The sequence below is a fragment of the Tursiops truncatus genome, chromosome 16 (genome assembly GCF_011762595.2).
Source record: "Tursiops truncatus isolate mTurTru1 chromosome 16, mTurTru1.mat.Y, whole genome shotgun sequence".
NCBI classification, from domain to species: Eukaryota; Metazoa; Chordata; class Mammalia; order Artiodactyla; family Delphinidae; genus Tursiops; species Tursiops truncatus.
This window is the reverse complement of record NC_047049.1, coordinates 76,966,350-76,991,517: the sequence shown is the minus strand read 5'-3', so window position 1 is coordinate 76,991,517 and position 25,168 is coordinate 76,966,350. Positions and strand designations below refer to the sequence as shown.

The following is a 25,168-nucleotide window of genomic DNA, read 5'->3' as shown; positions in this document are numbered from 1 at the left end:
TTCAACTTTTCTGTAAATTTGAAACTTAAAAAGTACATACAGATGTATATTATAATAAAATTATACTGTTTTGAAATTATATAATATGGTGAGATTTTATGTTGGGATATTATTTGTGTTGGTATATATACATATGTTGGGGTATTTTTTATATGGAAGGAAAAGGCTGAAAGGAAATACACTTAATCTAATAATAATTGTGTCCTGGTTTTACATCTGTAAGTTATGTTTATTTTCTTTTCTGCCCTCAATTCTCTCCAATGAGTGTGCATGGTATCTATTAGAGAAAAGGTGATTTGTATAAGGTACCCCCTGCACTTCCCTCTCCGAAGGCCAGGAGATAGCATGAGTTCAGGGCTGGAGCCTGTGGGTGACGCTGGCCCAGGACGCGGCACTGGCCCGGGACGCGGCGCTGCGGCTCACCCTGGTGGGAGTAGTGGTAGAGCTCCGTGTAGGGCTCGATGTGCACCGAGGAGCCGAAGGTGATCTGCGGCACTCGGCCCTCCAGCTCCGTGTCGATGGTCAGGTGTCCGTGCTCGTCAATACCGCTGAACTGCTGCTTAATGAACAACTTGTCCGGGTGCCCCACAAAGGTCACCTCAGCCTGGCGGGTGAATTCGCCCCCTGCAAAGCAAGGTCAGTCTGTCACGTTGCTGTCAGGGAAACCACCCTCATGCCCACCCTGGGCTCACTGTGGGGACAGGCTCACACCTCCTCTGCAGATGCTTTAGTTTGGTTAGTAGAAATGGGGCTGTTGACACCAAGGACAGAGCTGGGACATCCATATGGCCCAACTGAGTCACGCGCAAGAAACAGAAGCTGCTTGCCAGCTGCAAACCAGCATCTGAGATGGGTGGGCTCATGGCTTGTGCTGGAAAAAGCAGGGGATAGGAGTTGGACTCCCAGCTGTGCTGGGTACTGGTTGGGTGAGCCTGAACAAGTTATTTAACCTCACGGGAGCCTGCATTTCCTGATGATGAAAAAGGGACACAATCTGTCTTGGGGAAATTAGGTAAGTACGTTAAAACGTCCTCTGCCCAACATGAAGCGCTCCAGGATGTCGGCTGTGGGAATGACTACTGTAAGAGCTAAGCCCTGGTCAGGATGGGCCACTTGTTCAGAACAAACTATCACCAGACCCAGAAACCATCCTAGGAGCACACACTAAGGTGCTGGCTCAGGATCTCCCCTTGGTCTGGGCAGGGAGGCAGCCCCCGACAAGCAGGAAAAAATACCCCCCCTTCTTCCAGCTTCCTCCCTTTGCCACCTTTGCAGACGCCTGATAGCAGAGCTGACAGCCATTTCATGATATGTGAAAAGTACATGAAATTTACATTTCAGTGCCCATGAAGAATTTCATTCCAACACAGACATGATCATTCATTTGCATATTATCTTTGGTGCTTTCACTCGACGACGACAAAGTTGAAGACAGTTAGTCCCCTACGTACGGATGAGTTCTGTTCTGAGAGCACATGCGTAAGTCCAATATGTTCATAAGTCCAACAATGTTAGCCTAGGTACCCAACAAACACAATCCGCTATCTAGGACTGTACTGTAATAGGTTTACAATACTTTTCACACAAATAATACATAAAAGAATAAATGAAGAAAAAAAATAAAGAAAACATTTTTAATCTTACAGTACAGTACCGCACCTTTCAAAGTACAGTAGTACCAGCTACATCACTGCTGCTTTTACGCTTGCTTGCAGACATCCTGGGCTTGAAATGAAGACACTGTACTACCGTACTCTATACAGTACTGTACAGTGAAGTACGCAAAAGCACAACCCCTTGTAGAGGATGCACTCACGTGACAACGTACGCCAGACACGTGAGCTAACTTACGTGATTGGACATGCAAACGTAGGTTCGCATCTTTGAAAGTTCGCGACTTGAAGATTCGTATGTAGGGGACTTACTGTAGCTGTTAACAGAGCCCGAATAGCCTAAAACATTTAGGCAAAGCTTAAAATATTTACTAAATGACCCTTTGCAGAAAAAGTTGGACAACTCCTGCTTTATAGCCCCCAGGTCCCAGCCAGATTTCCAGCTGATAACACAGGGGCAGTTAAGAAGGACCATTGTAGTAACAAAGATTTGCTGTTGTAGGGAATTTGTAAAGACTCCCTCAGCCTCCCTGAAGCTGATGTAAGTTACAAAGGACCATCCATTTAAGTCAACCCATATTCAAGGCAACACCAATATGAAATGCTGTGTAGCCAAGGACTAGGATCTGTGGATCTGGCCGCAAAGCTCGACTACGTCTGCAAAGGGAAGAGCATGTGTTTGCAAGAGAGCCTGAACATCGTTATGATACTCGGGGTACACATGCCTGTGGGAGAGGGAGAAAAAACATTGGACCATACATAAGGTATCTTATACCCTTTTCAAATATATATCCTCTCCTTTCTTAAAACGTCCACATTTCAGGAAGTTAGGTATTTATGCTCTGTAACTTTGGGAGGGGTGTCTGTGCAAAGCCTACAGACCCTGCTCTCGGCAGTGTTTTCACGATAAAGCCGTGGCTGAAGCTACAGTGAGGCTAGGGGTGTTGGAGAAGGCAGGTCTAGGTAGTCAGAGGCGGCGGCTATGTACCTGTGCCCCAGAACAGCGGGCTCCAGGTCCTAGGAGCGGCCAGAGATGAAGGATGCAGACTCCTCCAGCCAAGCAGTTCCAGGAAAGGGCCTCCAGCACAGGGGGACCAGCCTCAGCACAGCAATGGGAGAGGCCACCACTGCTCCAGGGAAGCATCTCCTCCGCTCCCACCCACCGACAACCTGCCCACATGTCCCCTAAAGACTGAACTTTCCCCGACGGGACACGGTCTCTAGGCAGCTCCAAGGACACTCAGCTTTCCTAAGACTCGTGAGGATTATGCTTATCAGGCTGACTTTACCAGCTAGAAATGACAGGTTCCTTTTCTCCAAGCAGATACTGAGGAAATATCAAATGTCAGTTTCAGATTAGTTGGGAATTTGGAGGCAGGCTGGATCAGTAGAAGCAGCCCCATACGTTGGGTTGTGAGGATATAGGAGCAAACATCATTTGCTCCGCCTAAATCTATATCTCCGCCCTGAAATCGCTCCCTGATCAAAATGCAATTCTAGACAGTCTTAGTTAACGTATATTAATTGAAAAACATCTTGATAATTTTACCTCAACACCTTATTTCCAGAGCCACAAAATGCTTATCGGTAAGTTACTTGCAGACATGGAGTTCCCTTTCCATTCACCCCAGCCCGTTAATTTTAAGGTCTGATGTCAGTTACCTGTGATGCTAAACCCATTCTTGAATCCATCTTGCTCCACGGCAAACATCCATCCAATGATGCCTCCAATAGGGGCCAGAGGAAGCAGAGAGTATCCGATGGTCTCAGGAATGGTGCTGATGGCTGTGTAGGAGCGCCCATGGTTCATTACCACGTAAGAGTGGAGGTCGGTGTTCTCAAAGACAATGGGAACTTGGCTGTTCCCCACAAAGACCTTCCCTTTCACCTTGCCGTTAACTCTCTGGGGGGTACCTGAGTGAGAAACAAAGAAAGCAGCCAGCCCTTCAGAATAGAATAGTATGTCTGGTAGGATCTGTACCTATAAAAGCAAAGAGCCAAACAGTGCTGGGGTAAAGGGCTTTGGGGTAAGTGAAAGCAGCTGTTCAAAAAGGCAGTTCCTATGGCTGTGTCTATGAGCCTTACAAATTCCAATTTCTTCCTCTCTTCCACGCTGATGGATCATGGACAGCAGAAAAGTGAGACCCATTGTTTGATGGAGGAAGGTCTGAGGCAAATAAAACGATCTCATAGAACAGTATCATGGGTGGTCTAGAACTAGGTGACATAAATGTCTCACTTTTGAGAGTATCGGGGACAGAATTAGTCATTTCACTGGGACAGCAGGGCTAAACTGGATGGGACATTTGGTTGCCTGATCTGTAACACATCTTAAAGAGCATCTCCGGCTCAAACATAGGACTGCCAGTCTGAGACCTGGACCTTCACTCAAGCCAAGCCAGACAGAAGTGGCCACAGCGGATATCGAAGGCCACACAAATACGCCCTCTGACCCAGAACCAGCTTGTGGGCTGGGGTGTGTTTGTTGTTCCATTTAGCCAACTGGGAAAGATGGGAAACTTACTATGGCATATTTAAAAGCTTTCTTCATAAATTGCTAAATAGTATATGTATAGGACACCGTTTCTGAAAATCACATTAATGATAAAAGTTAGCATACACTTAGGGGCAAATATCTGAAGAGGTGTACACAAAACTGCTACCAGTGGCTAACTCAGGGCCATACGGTGAACTTTCATTTTCTATACTATACATCTCTATAATGTTCAAATATTTATAACTTGCATATATTTATTATTGTTTAATCAGGAAAAGATAAGCTCTCAAGAAATTAAGTTGTTCTTGTATTTGAATAAGAAAATTGAAGGTTACCACATGACCCAGCAATTCCAACTCCTAGGTATATACCAAGAGAACAGAAAACATACATCCACCCAAAAACTTGTACACGGACGTTCTTAGCAGCATTATTCACGATAGCCAAAAACGGAAAGCACCCAATGTCCATCAATTGATGAATGGATAAACAGAATGTGGTATATCCATGAAATGGATATTATTTCGCTAGAAAAAAGGAATGAGGTACCCGATACACGCTAAAACATGGGTGCACCTTGAAAACATCATGCTAAGTGAAAGAAGCCAAACACAAAGGCCCCATGTTGCAAGATTCCATGTACATGAAATATCCAGAACAGGAAAACCCGTGTTGACAGACAGTAGATTAGTTGTTGACAGAGAGTGGGGATGAGGATAAACTGAGGGTGACGGCTAAGAGATCCAGGGTTTCCTTCTGGAGCGATGAAAATGCTCTAAAATTAGAGGTAGTAGTTGCAACACTTAGTTAATATACTAAAAAGAACCAAATGGTATACTTTAAGTGACTGTGTTACTTACATCTTAAAAAAAAAAAAAAACTGAAGGAAGAGGTAAATAAGTCACCTTGGACTGTTCAGGTCTGATGTAGAAATTCTATCACTTACTGATTGTACATATTGTGTTTCTCTTCCTAGATCATAAATGTCTTTCCCACCCAACTCCCTGGCTCCGTCTTAGCAGAGGTTTCTGTGCACAGTAAGTTCTCAGTAAAGTTTGTAGAATAACCTGAGACAAACGAGCCCTCATTTGAGCATGGTCACCCGTGTTCTGAAGACTTTCTGCTGTGTTCAGTATGCCTTAGCTGCTAAACAGGGTCACCGAGGGACTTCTCTAGCGGTCCAGAAGTTAAGACTCCACACTCCCACTGCAGCGGGCATGGGTTCCATCCCTGGCCGGGGAACTAAGACCCTGCATGCCGTGTGGTGCGGCCCCCAAAAATAAAATAAAATAAAATAAATAAAATAAAATATAAAATAAATAAAATAAACAGGTTCATTGACAAGCCAAGGCAGACTCGACACAGAGTATTTCTGCAAATAAACTATGTCATTACACTGGGGGATGCTGTGAAGTTAGAGGACTAGTACCAAAAAATGCCTCCCCCAAACAATTACAGAAACAAGCAGGAAAGCCAGGGGGAAGGAAACCAAATTTTTTCCACCAAACCTGGAGCTAGAAAACTATTTCAAAAGTAGCAAGACTCCAAAAAAATATTTAAACCACAAAACTACGACGGGGCGTGCACAGAAGGTCAAAAAATGCAGCCGAGCAATCTGTCACATCTGAGCTTCCTGCCAAATGCAACCTGTCGGCATTTTCAGTCTGATATCTGGCACAGGAAGAGCTAATGAGATTTTTGCTCTTTGAGAAGAAAGGTTCACTGTAGATTGTGGAAGCTGCTCCCAGGTGAGAGAAATATAAAAGCCAAGCCTAAAACAAAGCAGCAAAGGTACACCCTCCCTGGGGCGGTGGGCTTTGGAAGCAAACAGACAACACGTTTATAAACGTTAAAAACATCCCCCCAAATTAATACGCAATGTATCCAAAATTTTCTTTCGTTGCTGCAGATAGTATTTAACCATCTAACTGTGACCTAGGAGGGAACTTTTTTATTTTAGCAAATCAAAATAACTGATTTCGCTTTAGCTATGGCAGGGGATCTGAAAAACAGAAAAGTGTTCCTCCAGCTGAGTTTTATTTAGTTGTATTGTGTGAAGCAGTTGAGGTTCCTCATTAAACACACGAGGAAAATGACAGGTGACAAGTGAGGTGACTTGGCATCTGAAGGAACAAATGTTCAGTATGGTCGGTTTGGGTTTTGTTTTAATTCTGGTTTATGGCCTCAGGTTCCCATAGGTCTCCCTCTCGAAGTAAACTCTTATCCGGACCCTCTAGACTTTTGCAGAGAAGATTCTTCTGACCATCTGAGAATGTCAAGACTGGTTGGGTCCTTTTCCGGGGGCAGAGCTCAGAACTGATGCCAGCCCACTGACGCCAGCTGAGTCCCTTTTGGAGTGGGCCCACAATGGGTCTGGGCTCCAGAGTTAGCTGTGATGCACCCGTTATGCTCCTCTATCACCACGTTGGGATTCCAGGGGCATGAGGACAGGTCTTTACCCGCTACATACTTTGGTTTCCACCAGCTCACTGTGGCCTTGCTGGAGTTGAACCACCATTAGGATGGTCTGAGTGATGCCAAAAGAAAAGGTTTGAAAGAAATGGAGGAAAATGGGGGGCACTGACAATTTGTGGTCCAGGCTGCATAATTTCAACACTTCAGCCTTTGTCTCACGCTATAGGGACAGCTGTGAAGATGGGCTCCCAATGGTCGTCATTTCAGAGATGGAGAAACAGCACAGGAAAGAAACAGACCTCCCCTTATTAGAAAAAAAGGACACTCCCCAGGACCACACCCCCAGTAGAAAAATACAGGCAAGAATGGGGAATGAGAGATCAACTATCATTGCCCGACTGAAAATACCACCCCCGTTTAGAGATCTAGGTAAAGGAAAGATTTCAAAACAAGCACCAAGGGGCTTCCCTGGTGGCGCAGTGGTTGAGAGTCCGCCTGCCGATGCAGGGGACATGGGTTCGTGCCCCGGTCCGGGAAGATCCCACATGCCGCGGAGCGGCTGGGCCCGTGAGCCATGGCCGCTGAGCCTGCGCTCCGCAAAGGGAGAGGCCACAACAGTGAGAGGCCCGAGTACCGCAAAAAAAAAAAAAAAAAACAAGCACCAAAACAAAAACTCCACTCCTCCCCCTTTCTCCCCCTTCAAAGGGAACAGACAGAAGCAAAGTACCTTCTGCAACACACTGCCGGCCATTCCCCGTGTAGCCGGAAACACAGCTGCAACAGAAGCCGGTGGCAAAGTCCCTGCACTCTGCGTGCACAGAGCACTGGTGTCTGTTGTTGGCACACGTCTGGCGGGAATCTGTGTTGTAGCTGAAAACTGCTTGGAGAGAACACAGCACACCTGTAAGCGCTTCACAGGGCTCTGGACCAGGAGGCTTTCTGACCCTACGCCCTCAGCTGTGCAAGACCTGACATCTGCTCAGGCAATTCAGACCCAGGGCTCTCTACCTGTAGCCACTTAAATAGTATAGTGGTTCTATTATTCAAACCACCAAAGCAAATGGGTCTAAAGGGAGTTTGAGAAATCACAAGGGTGAATTCTTTAAAAATGCTATAATCCAATGTCCTCAGTACCACGGAATCAATATTAGGTGACTGCCACCCAATGTCAATCTTAATATGGCATCCATCTAATGTCGTCAGATCCGCTTCACATTTTGAGCAGGAGGGACCTTAAAATTTTTAAAAATTATCTTTTATTGTGGTAAAATATCTATAACATAAAGTGCCATTTTAACAAGCTTAAAGTAGTTTTTAAAAATTTTGACCCTTGGGCTTCCCTGGTGGCGCAGTGGTTGAGAGTCCGCCTGCCGATGCAGGGGACGCGGGTTCGTGCCCCGGTCCGGGAAGATCCCACATGCCGCAGAGCGGCTGGGCCCGTGAGCCATGGCCGCTGAGCCTGCGCGTCCGGAGCCTGTGCTCCGCAACGGGAGAGGCCACAGCAGTGAGAGGCCCGCGTACCGCAAAAAAAAAAAAAAAAAATTGACCCTTTCTTCTCACCAGGGGATAAATCCTAAGCTCTTGAGTCAAAAGCTAGTTAGAAATAATTCCTCAGTCATACCTGGTCTAAAAGCCTCTGACCCAAGAAACAAGAAGAATTTCTCCCTATTTGAAATGTCTCTTAAAAAAAAAAAAAAAGTCTCCCTCCCAGGTTCATTTTATTGGATGATGAACTAGCTCATTAAACTCAAAAATCCAGAGCAAATTAATTTGGGATGAAGTTCAAAAACACAAAAGGGGATGAACTTTTATAGGGGATAATGACCCACTTTATAAATGACTGTTATGAGTGAAGAGAAAAGTAAAGTTTAACTCCAGGTAGATTCCATGAGTCCTACACACCCAGAAGGGAATTTCCTGTATTTATAAAGATGGCGTTTGGAGCTGAAAATACTTGGGCCCGGAGCTGAACGCATGTGAGGCTACTGATTGCTTAAGCCCAGCTCCCAGTGGGTCTGTTATGGTCGACGTATCTGTGGGTGACCATTCAAATCACACCAGGAATGCACTGCTGGCTACAGAAGACTGACCTTTCTAATAAAAACAGTGAAATAACTGGGATCGAGGGCAGAAAAACATCTCTTTTAAACACAGTTGGGGTTCAAATCCGGGCTTTTCTTTTTACTAGTACCAAGGAATATACTACCATAAGCTGCTGGGGCTAGCTATGCTCTCATTTAAGTGAAGGCTTCACAAATGAGAATTTCAGAGACATGTATGTGGGGTGAAAGCAGGATGAGACTCAAATCTCACCCTGAAGGTAAACATATGTGCCGGTAAACATATGCAATCCACCTTGGGGCGACCACTCTGAGACCCGGCTATAAGAGCTGAGTGCGACGTGCTAGGTGTCAGCATTACCCCAGGAAAGCCAGGGTGCCATGTGTATAAAGGGAGCCCTGAGACATGAACCACGTACTCATCATGTCACTAGGGGCAGCTTCTCCGTTTCTGTGCCTCAGAGGTAAGTAAGCACACTACCCCGGCCACCAGATACTGTCCATGCTTTGGGATACTCGATAAGAACAAACATCCGACTATTGCTACGAGACAAATCACAAGTAAGGAGAAATAAAAATGGGTGAATAATGTGGAACTGAGTAGATGTTTTGAGGGCCTTAGGATAACTTCATAGTTGAAGCAGTTGTGTGTCACAGTAAACATCATTTAAAGGCTTGGACTGTCCCCTTGATAGGAATCTTAATGGATTATAGGTCAACCTGAAGGGCAAAAAAATAATGAACACAGTCTAGTTCAAATGTCTTTTATAAGACAAATCAAAGCATGCTGGGGTTCCAGTGGTTTTCCCTGAAAATGTAGCCAAAATCTGATATAATACGGTTGATTACAAGATATTGTACTTTAAAACCATCCTCAAAAAGGGGATCTACTTATTTTGTAGTTTTAAACGTTCACAAACTAACTCTGAAACTGAGAGGGTCCGGGAGGAAAAATCATCAACCATCCTCCTTCCAAAACCAAGAGGAAATAAATTTCAAAGATAAACCGTGTCAATAGCCAAAAGAGCTTCTAAAATGTTTTTTCAGGTGGGTGAATACACTACTGATCTCAGAAGTCACAAATAAGGAAGGAAATCTGACTATCAAAATAATTCTAAAGCACTTTTCTCTTTAAAACAGAAAAAAAAAAGAAAGAATAATAGAAGACTTGAAAGAGGACATGTTCTACAGTCTCCATAACCCCAGCCCTAATGGCCAGATCCCTTGGAGTCTCTGAAGCCTTCGGGCCCATCGACCGATGCTCTGCAGCTGTGAGTTCCACCCCTCCTTCCCCAGGCACTCATCCTTACAAACCACCAAATAATGCGCACAGCTGACACCCCACCAGCAATGCTCCCCTGTCTGGAAACCCAAGTATCCAAGAAGGTACCACCTGCAACATAAATGGCCTTACCAACTCCTGTTTCCTCAACTTCATCCACATCTATGACCTGTGGTTGCTGCTGGGGAAACCTCTCCGCTGGCAGCTGGAAAGATCTGGTCCTCTCCGTGGGAGGTCCAGGGGGTCTCTCAGTAGCCAGGCGGCGGGGGGGCAGGTCACTGGGCACGTTGTATGTGCCAGTGTCTCCCTTTCTCCGGGCCTCATAGGGAAAGGATGTGGTGCCCGTGTCCTCCAGGCTCAGAGGTGTCACCGAGTCATAATCCTCATCATCATACTCTGCTCCATCGTCCAATCCCAGGTTCACGTCCGAGGGCACCACGCCACTGGCCGTGGCCGGACTCCCAATCTCAAACACCCAGATGCCCTGCTGCCCAGAGTTGCTGCTCCTAGGGGGAAGGACAGGCTTCTTGGAAACAGGCCAGCAACCCACAAACAGCCCCCAGCAACCAAGCAGAAGGAGCCCTGGGGATCCGTGTCAATTTGAAACCCAACACCTGCTTCTGCCCACAGCCTCGGTAGAGGATGAGAGAGCAGATGCAGTCCTGTCTGGTCATCACTGAGCTGAGACCATCCAGGGGGATACGGTGAGGCTGTATCCAATGGGCACAATCCTAGCAAAGGCTTAGTCCTGGCCACTCGAGAGGCACGCTTCAGGGACATTTTCAGGCCTTAAAATGCAATTTATAGGAATCACTCGTCATGTGCTTTACCATATAAGCAACCTGTTGACCGGAGTCATCCATTTCCTCAGTTATTCTCTTTCCAGGGCATGGTGTAATATGATAAGAAATATGTATTTGGTCCTTGTCTCTGGTTCCGGCATACAATCCCTAAAATCCCTGTTATCTCTGGAGTGATAAGAGTGTCTTTTTGTATGCTAATGAGATGGCTGGTGGCTGGGGACCCTGGGTAGCTTCAGGATGGGGGCTGGTCACTAGGAAGAATAAAGCTTGGGGCTTCCCTGGTGGCGCAGTGGTTGAGAGTCTGCCTGCCGATGCAGGGGACACGGGTTCGTGCCCCGGTCCAGGAAGATCCCACATGCCGCAGAGCGGCTGCGCCCATGAGCCATGGCCGCTGAGCCTGCGCGTCTGGAGCCTGTGCTCAGCAAGGGGAGAGGCCACAACAGTGAGAGGTCCGCCCGCAAAAAAAAAAAAAAAAAGAATAAGGCTTGATTACAGGGCTGGAATTTTCTTCCCCACGCCCTGACTTCCAGGGAGGGGGGTGAGGAGTGGGGTTGGAGAATAGGTTAATCACCAATGGCCAATGGTTTAATCAATCATGCCCATGTAATAAAAATTCCTAAGTGATGAGATTGACAGAACTTTGGGGCTGGTGAACACATCAAGGGGCTAGGAGGGTGGTGAGCCCAGAGGGGACACGGAAGCCCCTCACCCACTCTTCCTCCCATACCTTGCCCTATGCATCTCTTCTATTTGTCTGTTCCTGAGTGTATCCTTTATAACACACTAGTCATAGTAAGGAAAGTGCTTTCCTGAGTTCTGTGAGCCATTCTAGCAAATTATCGAACTTGAGCAGGGGTTCATGGAGATCCCCGATTTATAGCTGGTTGATCAGAAGTGCAGGTGGCAACCCAGGACTTGCAAGGGATGTCTGAAGTGGGGGCAGTTTTGTGGGACTGAGCCCTTAACCTGTGAGGTATGTGCTGACTCCAAGTAGTGTCAGAACTGAATCGAATTACAGGACACCTAGCTGGTGTCTGAAGAGTTGGAGAACTGGTTGGGGGGAAACCCCCACAAATTTGGTGTCAGAAGAGTTATGAGTGAAAATGGTACAGAGTTGGTTTATTAGCAATCCCAACACTGTTAGCTGTGGAACCTTGGACAGGTCTCAGTTTACCTTTTTATGTTAAAAGTGTGTAGTGAAATACAAATGATATTGAGAATCTAAAGGCATTTTATAGTTATAAAATACAATAGAATAACCCTAATCTCTACTTCTTGCACCACCATTTTTACTGTTCTTCTGTGTGTGATTGGAAGTGTTCCTATGAGAAATTATGTAAAATGACCAGCTCGTACAATGGAAAGAAGGGACATACACTACTTGGTAGAGAATACTGAGCAAAAGATTGGGGTTAGACAGGGAATGAGGAATCAAGAAAGTCCTGCAGAAATTGGACGTCTAATCGATCTGTCTGCTTGGGACTCAAATAAAGGCAGTGCTATGCAGGAGCTTGCTTGAACCAGCTGGTAAAAAATTAAAGTATATAAACTTACAATTAAATAATCTATATTAAAATGAGAGGCAATCAAAAAGATACATATACCCCAATGTTCAGTGCAGCACTATTTACAATAGCCAGGACATGGAAGCAACCTAAATGTCCATCGACAGATGAATGGACAAAGAAGACGTGGTACATATATACAATGGAATATTACTCAGTCATAAAAAAGAACGAAATAATGCCATTTGCAGTGACATGGACGGACCTAGAGATTGTCATACTGAGTGAAGTAAGTAAGTCAGAGAAAGACAAATATCATATGATATCGCTTATATGTGGAATCTAAAAAAAAATAGTAATAAATAAACCTATTTGCAAAACAGAAATAGAGTCACAGAGGTAGAAAACAAACTTATGGTTACCAAGGGGGAAGGGCAGGGATAAATTGGGAGATTGGGATTGACATATACACACTACTATATATAAAAGAGATAATAAGAACCTACTATATAGCACAGGGAACTCTACTCAATACTCTGTAATGACCTATATGGGAATAGAATCTAAAAAAGAGTGGATATATATATATATATGTATAATTGATTCACTCTGCTGTGCAGCAGAAACTAACACAACATTGTAAATCAACTACAATAAAAATTAAAAGAAATAAAAGCAGAGGGAATAAATACTTGAGACTCATATTAGCTATGTTCTTCAAGTTATTTGAATCTACTGCACCTCTATGGTGAGAATACTATATAATGGTTCACCTTTTCTCAACCCCAGGTTGAGCGACATGATGTGAGCAGCTGTAAACGGGCCATGGGTAGGAGTATTTACACCACGGAAATAGGCAAATGCTATAAATGAGGGCTTCCCCAACCCACCTAAAGCCAGTTGCTAAGCATTTACCAGCACACCATTAAAGTGTAGAGGAGTTTTAGACTCAACTGGCAATATGAAATTGGGAGGGGTTTTCTCAGCCTTGGGGCCATAGCAGGACATAGTTTTGAATAACTTGTATTTCTAACTTTATACGTATAGAAGAGATGGTAAAGCTGTCTCAAATGAGAATGATATCTAAAAACTTGGATACCTGTTCATTCTAAGAGTATATTCCCTTGAGTTCATCAGAAAAACAAAGTACTCCATAATGTAAAAATTATATACAAAATTTAAATCCATGGGAACATTTTCAGGTAATGTTCTATATTGCCCATTACATTATTCTTAATAAAACAGTCTTATAGACTGTTTTAAATAGTTATAGACTGTTTTAAATAGTCTTACAGACTTATAGACTAATGATAGTCTTATTAAGGGGAGAATCTACTGAAGAACAAAAAAAAAGCATACTTGGCCAAGTTTCCAAGTGATTCTCTGTCATTAGCAAATACATTATAAGCTCCGTCACTCTTCCATATGAATCCTACTAAACCTTGGCTGAAAGCAACCACTGCGGGAACTTGGTTCTCATCCTTCTTTGAGAATGTCGTATAGAACTGCAGACCATCTTCAGGATAAAGGAAAATGGCGTAGGTGCTGGAATCAGAGGAGGCCAGAACAGCCTGGAATGTGTTTCTCTGTGAAGATGAGTTAAAATTCAGTTACTACAGATATCTACATTTAAGATCTACAGATCTTAAAATGTGCTCTTCACCAGATCGTATCTAAAAAATACAGAGATGGCAGTATTTACACCTTATTCTAAAGAAAAACTTTTGTAGGACCAAGTATTCCAGGATAATTCCACTTAAATATCTCTAAAGCTATGTCAACATGAAATTTTCTAATTAATCAATGAATACTTTCTGCATAACCGTGACCCTAAGGTTAATGCGAAACTATAGATGACACCTCCAGGTAGTGGTCTAAATCTCATGCAACTTAGCAAATTCTTACCCACAGAATTTGTTTCCACAGCCATTAAACATATTCAACCACATTCATTATTTAGCTGATTGAGCCCAAGCACCGTGCAGTAAGAAAGAAAATGAGCTTTGAGAGAAAACAAATCTGGATCCAAATCCTGCTCTACTCCTCACTGACTGTGTGACCTTGGGCATGTTACCTAACCTCTCTGAACCTTGATCTGTGAATCTGTAAGATGGAGATAAAGCCACCTACCGCACAGAAATGTTAGGAGGACTACGTGAGCTAGCATAGGAAGGGCCAGGCACAGAGAACATATTCCTAATGTTAGTACCTCTCCTACACACCAGGCCTTGTCCTGAGCACTGTGAAGACGAATAAAAGTACGCGATCGCTGCACTTGAGAATTTATAGTCTAGGTGGGAAAACCGACATGTGAACAAAACATTGCCAAACTGGAGGATAGATTCTGTAATGGAGTTGTGTGCAGGCGAAGTGCCCGATGCTGGGAGGAGTGGGGGCAGAGGAGGCGGAAAGAACAAGCAGGAGCTAGACACGTGCAGTGAGGGTCAGGGAGAGGCCATCGCAAGCAGAGAGCACAGCTAGTGCAAGAGACTGTGGGTAAAACAAACAAGCAAAAAGCCTCAGCAGGGAATTGCAAATAATCTGATACAGCTGCTGCAAGAGGGTGCAGAGAAGTAAGAGTGAGGGGAGATTTGGCCCGTGAAGCAGGCAAGAGCTCTGTACAAGGGGCTGGGCAGGTATCGCTCAAGTGAAAAGGATGCACACTCGAGAAATTGAAGGTTTTAAACAGTTTTCAAGTACAGCACTCAGGCAGATACAGGTGGCAAAGCAAAACGTGTCAGACAGACTTCTCCAAAGTGTGCTCTATGGGATGCAATGTGTCTTATTTGGGAGGGAAAAGGGTATGGCCAAAAGGTTTGGGGATGGCTAAATTAAACAAAATTAAGCAGGTTTCTGTACTATAGGACTTTCCAGAGTGAGTCACCATGAGGGAGATATAGTTTTAGCGCTTCCCAAACTTATTTGGTCTGAGGAGTCCTCTTCCTCAAGGAATGTCTGTGGGACCAGTGTTCTGTGGTACACACTTTGGGAACCACCAGCTGGGAATATCCCCCATTTAAAGGGAGTGCTTTTGGACCTTTCAAGTTGCTCTCTACCCTGTAATGCTATAAAAATTAAACAATGGCGGAGCAAATTTATTTTTCCAAGGAGAAATCAAAGCATGTCCTAAAGAGTCACCTCAGATCTAGAGATGGCTTCTTCAAATATTCCCCCCTTCCTCCAAGGGCAAGTCCAAGCTCCACACACCCTAACACCTTTCCCAACCACTGCATCCACAGAGACTCCCATCCCTGGTTATGATGAAACTTGTTTCCTGAACCACCCACATGGTACAAATGGGTTTTGTCCCCCCAACTAGAGTCTGGATCTGGTCTTTATTTCTTCACATCTCTTGAGACTGCTTTATTAGTTTAACCTATCACTTCATATTAATAAATTCTCTATTTATCTAGAAGCCACCTCCCACTATCCACCACCCAACGTAAGAGCAGCTAGGGCTGTAATTTATCAGCCCTGTTCTTGCCATGTGGCAATCTTCTCAGGAATTGGCTTTCTTTACATCTAATCGTCATTACAGCATAGATTTAAGTAGCCCTGCAGATAAGGTTTTGGAAGCTTCAGACCTGCAACAAACAGCTTACTAGATTTTGCTTTGGATGTCTGTCCAATCTTTATCAATCGCATGGGCGTGGTGTACATCAGAGTAGCACAAACCAGAAGACCAAAGTGTACAAAGCCAACATATTAGACTATTTGCCCTTGTGCCTGGGTGGGTGCCTACCTTGCCTTCCTGGGCAGGGTCCTTGCTGGGCCCTTGGTAGGGAGCCACGGATTCCCAAGTGACAACCACCACGCTCCTGGGCTTGAAAGAGACTTCTGGGAACCCTCTCTGGACACACTCCGCTGCCAACTGAGTGACAGAGGGAGATAAGTCTTCCCGATAGTAAACCTTCCCAAGGCCATCTGTCGTGTCCAAGTCCGCCAGGAAAGGGGCGACTGCTCCGAAGGTCGGTGGGAATAGCCCAGGATGGGCTTCTTCGGCTGGGGGCTCACTCATGGCAATAATGCCATTTGTGGTAATCTGTACAAAACCAAACATCATTAAAAGGAGTGCAGAAACTGACAATCAAAAATTGGGAGCAACCCAAATACCCATCAACAAGAGAACAGGTAAATAAATTCTGGCCATTTCATACAACGGAATGCTATACAGTAGTTTTTTAAAATACACAAAACAACACGAGTGAATCTCACCAATATTGAGCCAAGCAAAAGAATCCAGACACAGTATATGATTTCACTTATGTGAGATTCAAGAGGAAAACAGTGTAGTTCCGGTAACTGCCATTAATCTCAAATGTACACATAGTTGCACTTGTAGAGTACGTAAAGATAAAATTATCTCAGCTCTTTTTTCCTTGAAAAAAGAAAGAAAGGAAAGAAAAAAAAAGAAAGATGTGCAGAAACGACATCTTCTTCAGGGAGACTGAGCTCCCGTTCACAGAATGCTGTCATAGTGTATCAAACATGACAGTGTGTCAAATACAAAAAAATTGGAGAAAGACATGATCCAGGACTGTAAAACTCAGCATTCTTTTCCTAGGGAGGACGGCCTGGTAGAAGGAACGGGGGCAAGAATCACAGGACCTGACTCTGGCGTAGTCAGCAGACCTTGGGCAAGGGTCTTAAGCTTCGCATCTCAGGCTTCCCAAGTGTGTGGTTTGTGGCACACGAAGGACCATTCAAACATAAGTCATCATCAAAGACTGTGTTCATTTACTCAACAGAGTAATCATTGCAAACCAGGGCTGTGCTAAGCACTGTGGGTCCACAATAAGTAGAACCTGGGCTCTGCCTTCAAGGTACCCACAATCCAGAAAGACACGGAGATGGACTTACACAAACAGATGATAAGACAATAAGCAAACAAGTGTCAAGAAGTAAACGTGATGGGTCACGATGGTGGCGTTATTTTGAACAGATGAATGAATTAGATCAATAGCTAACATTTATTGAATGTTTACCATGTCCCAGACCTCTTATTAACATCTAATCCTCAGAAGAACCCCGTAAAACTAGCTATTACTATTATCCACATTTTTCTGAGGTGGAAAATGAGGTAAGTTAATCAATTTGTCCAAAGTTACCAATAAGAGGCCTCACCGGGATTTGAACCCAAGGAGCCCGACTTCGAAGTCGGCCCTCTTGATCACTACATGTACAGCCTTCTTGAAACCAGTTATCAGTTATCACTTCTTGAAACCAGTTTATAGTCTATGAAAAGACTTCACTGTTCTTATCCAGCTAAAACTCACATTCCCTGGGAAAATGGGGAAGGGACTACAGCCCCCTGGCAGTGGGCGTGCTTGGGCCTCCTGCAAAGCCATGCTTAGAATGAGGCTTTGAGCCCTTCCCACATCCTTGTTAGTGCACAGTTCACTGGTGACAGAGAACACCACGCCAGTTCTCTTTACTTCTGGAGTCTATGAATTAAAAACAAAAAAAAATCCCTAATCCAATGGGACTGACTTTGCCTATGGCCCTAGTTTGAGCTTCAAGAGGTTACAGATTGGAAGAACACAGCAGCAAAGGGAGTTACAATTGTTCAGGAGTTCATGAGAAGGCCTGTGGGTTTTCCAGGTCACTTACTTATCCTTCCCACAGCCTTATCCTTCAGTCACTTCAGACCTCATTCCTAGAGAAGGGGGCAGCGGCCGACAAGAAGGAAAGGAACTTAAGACCAAACTCTACAACATGCCAAGAACCAGGTAAAAAGCTTCGATGTGATGGAGCCAATGTGGGCCCCGAGAAGGGAAAAGAACAGGTTTGAGGGTGAAGGGTGGACCTAGCAAGATCCTTCCTTTTTACCAAGCGTCACGGTCTGTTAACTGTTCAGGTGACGTATTTTCCATCATCACCTGGCACCAGCACTGATTTTCTAGAATGCACGGACAGGCCGCAGAGAAGGGAGTCAGGGAAGGAGCCTCGTCCAGCTGGTCTCCTGCCCTCTTCGCCTCCACCCCATCCAAACATCTCCCAGCACAAACATCCTGATTGGGTTGCCGTGTGGGAGCGTGGGAAACGGCTCACTTTCTCAAGCCACCAGAAGTTGGCAGTTACCAGTTGCCAGTGGGAAGTGATCACATGGAAGCCACATACAGACAACTTGGTTTTAAAAAGCTGTTTTCCAGTGAAATTTAAAGCAGGCCAACAATTCTGAAAATGTTCCCGGTGCCTTACATTATTGAGAATCTGGGCACAGGAATTTCTATTTTCACAAGGAATGCTTTAGCAATTGAGTTTTTAGACAAGAAGCATGACGCCCTGCCTGCAAATGCTTTGGACAAAGACCAGACAACCCTCATTAGTATTAGTAGGAAAATTATTTTTCAGGCAGTTTTATGGCACATTCAACTCACTTGTCTATGATAACGAAGAAAGATGTCATATACAGAACACCCGGAAGTTTCATTTGATTCCTAAACTTCTTAGTAAACGTTTTCAGTCTTGTTTTTGTTTTTCTCCAAATGTAACAATTAATGGCCAACTTGAGGAACGATATTCCTTTACATTTGGGTGCCAGGCTTATTTCACAAATCTGTCCAGCTCATGATACTCCTACTGGCCTGGATCCTTTTCTCCGTCTTGTTCAAGTCGAGCAATTCAATAGAAGGGCAGGCGCACAAAGGGAAGGAGGCCAGGAGGACAGACCTGGGTACCACTGAGAAAGGCTGGGACCTGGGACCCTCTACCGGGGCGCTTGCACTGGGACCTGGACAGATGTCCCCTCCAGCAACAGAATACAAAGGAACTATAGGGGACTAAAAATAACTGTGCGCATGCGCAGTTGGGACAAATTATGAACAATACGATACAAAAAGGCCACAAACCAATCGCCACTTCTGAGGTCCCTGGAGCAAAAGCAGGGTATTGCACATGCCCCCTGCACACAGCACCACCAAGGGGGTGGGTAGGCCACCTAAGCCACCCCTCAGGCCCGACCCACCAATCCACTCCCACCCTCACCCCATTTAAGGGACCAGCTCACCGCGCCCCCCCAGGAGAACAAGCAAGGGCGCCTGTTTCTTGTTTTTACCCCTCAAGCTGCAGCACAAGTCCCAGTAAAGCCTTGCCTGAGTTTCTTGTCTGGTTTCTTATCAATTTCTACTGATTAAAGAATCCAAGGACTGGGCTTCCCTGGTGGCGCAGTGGTTGAGAGTCCGCCTGCCGATGCAGGGGACACGGGTTCGTGCCCCGGTCCGGGAAGATCCCACATGCCGCGGAGCGGCTGGGCCCGTGAGCCATGGCCACTGAGCCTGTGTGTCCGGAGCCTGTGCTCCGCAACAGGAGAGGCTACAGCAGTGACAGGCCCGCGTACCGCAAAAAAAAAAAAAAAAAAAAAAAGAATCGAAGGACCCAAGTCGGTAACACCATCTCCAAAGGGACTAGACTGGGCACCACAGACAGAGTCACGCAGCCGCCTGTCCAGCTGCCCAGGGCTGTCGCCATAACAGCTGTTCACCCAGTTGCTTAAGCCAGGAAACCTGGCAGGCGGCCTTGATTCCTTGCTCCTTCTCATCACATGTCCTGTGTGTCCGGCCTCCAAAGTATACGGCACTTTCTCCATCCCTGCGACCACCAGCATCCCTCTTCCCCACCTCCTGCACCCATATAACGGGCTCTTTCTCACCTCTTCCAGGGCTCAGCTGAAGTAACACCTAATAAGGGAGCCTCCTCCATCCATCCAGGGTAGGCTCCCCTGGCTGGCCCCTCCTCCTCCCTTCCCTCACGCCTGGCCCCCATTTATGTCTCCGCCTCCTATTTGTGTCCTTCCGGGCACAGACCACAGATTGTAGGGATCTCACTGACTCGTCTGCCAGCTCTGGTCGCTCTCCCCACCGCCACAGTACATCCCTTGCGGTCCAGGACCAGGTCCGTCTTGGTCTGTGCCATAGCTACAGAGCTTATCCCGTGCCTGGCACACTGAGCTCCCTCCCTTCCCGACTCCCTCCAGGAAGTGCACAGGGGAGGTCCATAGGGATAAAGCCTCCCACTAAGGCTGTGTTTTTGTTTCTTTGCGGTACGCGGGCCTCTCACTGTTGTGGCCTCTCCCGTTGCGGAGCACAGGCTCCGGACGCGCAGGCTCAGCGGCCATGGCTCACGGGCGCAGCCGCTCCGCGGCATGTGGGATCCTCCCGTACCGGGGCACGAACCCGCGTCCCCTGCATCGGCAGGCGGACTCTCAACCACTGCGCCACCAGGGAAGCCCCCAAGGCTGTTTGAGAAATACTGCCCGGTGAGTTTCGAGAAGGGCCACAGCATTATGTGTCCGCGGTTCTTCCGCTGGAGTGCGACACGATTTACTAAAACACTTTGCATAAATGTGAACCGATAACTCAAGTCTGAGCTAGTCTCTAGATGTAACTACCACTTTACAGGAAATACGGGGGACAGAAGCACACTCAGAGGATAGCATAGGGATGTGACCAGCAACATCCAGAATATGGGACATCCTGAAGGACAAATACCCAGTTTCTTTAATAAATGCATGGAAAAAAGGTGAGGGGAACCTGTAGATTTCAGAAGTCGTGAGGTACCTATCGACTAGACGTGATGTGTGGGCTTCGCCTGGATCCTGATTTAAACCAGTCAACTGAAAAGTCAAATAAAATATTTTATGAACCTATGTGATATTGGGTGACATTAAGGAAATATTGTTAACTTTTTAAGTGTGATCATGATTTTGCAGGGTTTCTTTTTGTTTCTGTTTTTATTTTTGGCTGCGTTGGGTCTTTGTTGCTGCGCGCGGGCTTTCTCCAGCTGCCGCAAGCGGGGGCTCCTCTTCGCTGCGGTGCGCGGGCTTCTCATTGCGGTGGCTTCTCCTGTTGCGGAGCACCGGGCTCTAGGCACGCGGGCTTCAGTAGTTGTGGCACGTGGGCTCAGTAGTTGTGGCACAGGGGCTTCGTTGCTCCGTGGTATGTGGGATCTTCCCGGACCAGGGCTCGAACCCATATCCCCTGCATTGGTAGGCATATTCTTAACCACTGCACCACCAGGGAAGTCCCCGTTTTGTTTTTAAAAAGTCACTTTTTTAGAGATACAGTCTGAAATATTTACAATGAAATAAAATGTTTGGGATTTGTTTAAAAACAATTCAGTTTAGGTAAGAGGGGAGAATATTAAGAATAGGTGGGGATATAGGTGAAGCTAGACGCACCATAAATGGATACATGTTGAAGCTGAGTGATTCATGAGACTGCATCATAATATTCTATTTGTGCATATGTTTAAAATTTTCAAAATGAACTTTAAAAAATAGATAATGAAGTGATTAATCTAAAGTTTAAAGTTTCTAAAGAAAGGCAGTTAACTTTTATAGCTAAGCCCACATGAATGCTCTCTGCGAGGAGGAGGGCCCACGTTCATTGTCTGAATTCCTCCTTCCCCAGACTGCCCCAGGTCCACCCCTTCCCTCACAACCCCTGCCTCTCCTCTACCAGAGATTTTCAGGAATGTTAGTTGCACTGGGCGCGCTAGATTGTGTTAATGAGTAGAAGGTGCTGGTGAAAGCAGGTTTAGTAATTAACAGGAACCAAAAGTTGCAGATGCTTGAGGCACCAGGTGCAGGGCCCGGAGTCCAGAAAGAAACAATTATTAAACATAAGTATTATACAGCAGTCACCAGTATTATTTTCTGTTCACCACTTTGCGCCAGCTGAAAAATTACGTGGATTATAGGACCAGGTTTTAGTTTTGATATGAATGTTGGTGAGGAAAAGTCTAGAATAGAAATAGATGCGCTGGAATTTTTCTTTCTAATTGCTTGCACTTCTCCAAACTCACCATGGTGTTTCACCTACTTAACACTGCGTGCTTTTGCATTCATGGTCCCCTCGGCCTCAAAGACCCTCACTCAGCTCCTGTCCGTGGCAAAGTCCCATTTCTCCCTGTGAAGCCCTCCTGCCCTCCCCAAGCAGGGTTTAGCACCAGCTCCTTTACATCTGCACCTCTTTCTATCTTTGGGCCATTTACAGGCCCAAAATGGAGTCGCTTATGCTAAGCCCCACATCACCAAACTGAGACTTGATTATAGTTTCCACTCTATATGGAATCTTAAACCAGTCAATCAGAAACCACCTGATCAGCACTAGTGAGGTCATCTGCTGGGTAGACCCCTGCCCTCCCCTAAAGAAAAGTAACTTTGCAATACTAGGACCTGCTTTTTTTGGCCAGATAACTTCCCTGTTCCCACTCCCTCCTGCCTATAAAAGTCTTTCATTTTGCATAGCTCCTCGGAGCTCCTTTCTATCTGCTAGATTGGAGGCTGCTCGATTCAAATCGATTTTTGCTCAAATAAACACTTAAGAATTTTAATATGCCCCAGTTTATCTTTTAACAGTTTGCAATTAGCACCTTGGAGTCCTGACTTAGGAGCCCTGAGTCCCAGTGGCACCAGCACATTCCTTGCTGTGAATTATGTAATAGGGAAGAACAAATCTAACTCTGTATTGGATCTGTTTCTTTCATTTTAACCTTGAAGCAATTATACTCCAATAAAGATCTATTATTAAAAAAAAAACAAAACAAAAGAATGTTGCCTGTAGCCTGAAATATACAGGACAGCCCATTCTCAAGGCTTTGAACTTTAAAGGCATAACACTTCTCCATTCATATAGAGATTAAAAAGTTGCAGAACAGAGAATAACATTTGTCCTGTTGAACGTTTATAGGAACATTGTCACCAGACCTACATGGACAGCTGCAAGAACAAAGGATTCTGGCACCAAGAAGTGGGCACCAACCAACCACACCCCCTTGCCTTTTGGTATAAAAGAAGCCCGAACCCTAACTCAGGGAAGATGGTTCTTTGGGACACTAGTCCCCCATCTTCTCAGTCGGCTGGCTTTCCAAATAAAGTCACTATTCCTTGTCCCAACACCTCTCTCGATTTATTGGCCTGTCATTCAGCAAGCAGTATGAGCTTGGACTTGGTAACTATAACATGGCAAAACTCTTGTGAATTTTTTTTTTTTTTTGGCCACACTGCACGGCTTGCAGGGTCTTAGTTTCCCAACCAGAGAGCGAACCCACGCCCCCTGCAATGGAAGCCCGGAGTCCTAACCACTGCACCGCCAGGGAAGTCCCAAAACTCCTATGAATTGAATGCATTCCTGAGAAAGTCTGTCTGTATTATTGAGGGCTAAAGTAATAATGATGATGATGATGATGATGTTATATTATTGTCTTAAGGTAACTCTAACCAAAAATTGCCTCGCTGAGGTTTTTGGTAGCGTAATAATACATTGCTTCTTTATTGAAAGACAGCTACCTCCAGCACACTGACCAACGTAAATACCGCCCTGAATCTTGCTGACAGTTCACACTGGGAAAAAGAAGTTCCTTCAGGAAAGTTAATGTTCAGCTCAGCGTGTTACTAGCGCAACTTAACAGCCCTGTACAGAACACACCTATTCACTCACCCCAAGGAACACACCAAACAGGCTCTTCAGCCAGCTGCACCATCAATTACATCACAAAACGCCCCTGGGTGAAAATGCAAGCCTCACAGGGCTAACAGTTGGAGCCACTTACTTACAATTGTTTCCACTCAGCTGACAGTAAGAGGCAACAGAGCACTAACTCACGATGAGGAAGTGGCCCCCATTTAAAAAAAAAAGCACTTCCAATCTCCTGTGCATCTTTAAAGTGAACTCACAGGCAAATGAAGCCCTGGAGAAAGTCTAAATGCAGATACTCCCTACATTAAAATTCTGTGTTAGATTCCTTACGTTCAAGCAAACGCTGAGGAAGTGAAACAACAGTCATCTTTTTTGACTTCAATGAGCCTGGGAGCAGGCCCCAGGGCAGGATGCTTTTCCCCTGCAACCCTGAGGGGAAAGCCTTCTTTAAAACAGATGTGGTTAAGAATACTTGAGGTAGGCACAAATAAGAAACAAATGGGCTCCTTTTAGAAATGCAAAGAGCAGTACTGGGAAGACAATGAAATTGCTTGCAGTTGCAAAAGCAAACTCCATGGGTGGGAAGAAGCAGGAACCTAAGGTAAAATAATTTAGGCCAAAGAAGGAAAGGGAGGCAAATACTTACTGCTAGGTTTGAGGCCCTTTACTAAAGCTGTTTGCATTTTTTTTAATTTAATACAACCACCCCTCTTTTCACGCGTATGAAACAGACAAGGAAATGACAAGAGACTTAATTTAGCTTCATGTCACACAGCCAGCAAGTGATGGGACCAAGATTTGAACCCACATCTGGTCGAGTCCATTACCGGTGCTCTTTCTGTTATACTCAGCCACCTAGTTTAGAGAAATGGGAAGCAAAAGTCCTGTTAGTTGCAAAGCTTCGTGGGATGGCTCCACAGATAGAGACTGGGCAGCTAGAAAAACCTAGAAAACGAAAAGGGCCTAAGAAAAGAAAAACTTGAGAAAGAAGTCCCTGAAATAGCCTGAACTAATGACACGATCAAGGTGGAGGTTAACTGATTCCAGCCTAGAGCCCAGAGGGGACCTGGGGCCTGCCCCCCCTTGAGTGGTACTTGACAGTTTACAAAGCATTTTTACTCCAGTTATTGTAGTGAACCTAGTAAAGCATGCATTAATATCATCTTCATTCTTCATTTGAGAAAAAAATGAATTTCCGTTTATAGGACTTGCCTAAGATCATACACCAGAAGTGTGAGAACGAAACTCTTGAGTCTAAATTGCAAATATTTTCTATTAACTCCACAGAACCAGAGAAATGACTCTGGCTTGAATTGGAAATAGAAGCAAAAGGATTAGCAGATAAAAACAAGGGGCAACCTGGTAGTAATAGTTAAAAGATGAGTCAGTGTTTTAAACTTAATCCAGTTAATGTCTAATGAGAGACTCAGGATAAGTTACCCATCTCTTCTGCAGGAAATTTCTACCTGAGATTATCTGCCAACATTTAAAAATGGTTGGGAGTGGGCTTCCCTGGTGGCGCAGTGGTTGAGAGTTCGCCTGCCAATGCAGGGGACACGGGTTCGTGCCCCGG

The 25,168-nt window shown here is 45.3% G+C and overlaps 1 protein-coding gene across 3 annotated transcripts in view; it reads right to left on the bottom strand.

The window, feature by feature from the left end:
- NID1 (nidogen 1) overlaps positions 1-25,168 on the bottom strand; it is a 97,303-nt gene that overhangs the window by 59,222 nt on the left and 12,913 nt on the right. For 2 of the 3 annotated variants that reach the window (XM_033841921.2, XM_033841919.2), the window contains exons 2-7: positions 15,918-16,217; positions 13,535-13,761; positions 10,000-10,373; positions 7,253-7,405; positions 3,276-3,527; positions 424-624 (exon numbers count right to left, since the gene is read on the bottom strand). In XM_033841921.2, coding sequence (XP_033697812.1) covers positions 424-624; positions 3,276-3,527; positions 7,253-7,405; positions 10,000-10,373; positions 13,535-13,761; positions 15,918-16,217 — 1,507 coding nt within the window. The remainder of the gene's footprint in view (positions 1-423; positions 625-3,275; positions 3,528-7,252; positions 7,406-9,999; positions 10,374-13,534; positions 13,762-15,917; positions 16,218-25,168) is intronic. The other variant, XM_033841920.2, reaches the window with a different exon arrangement.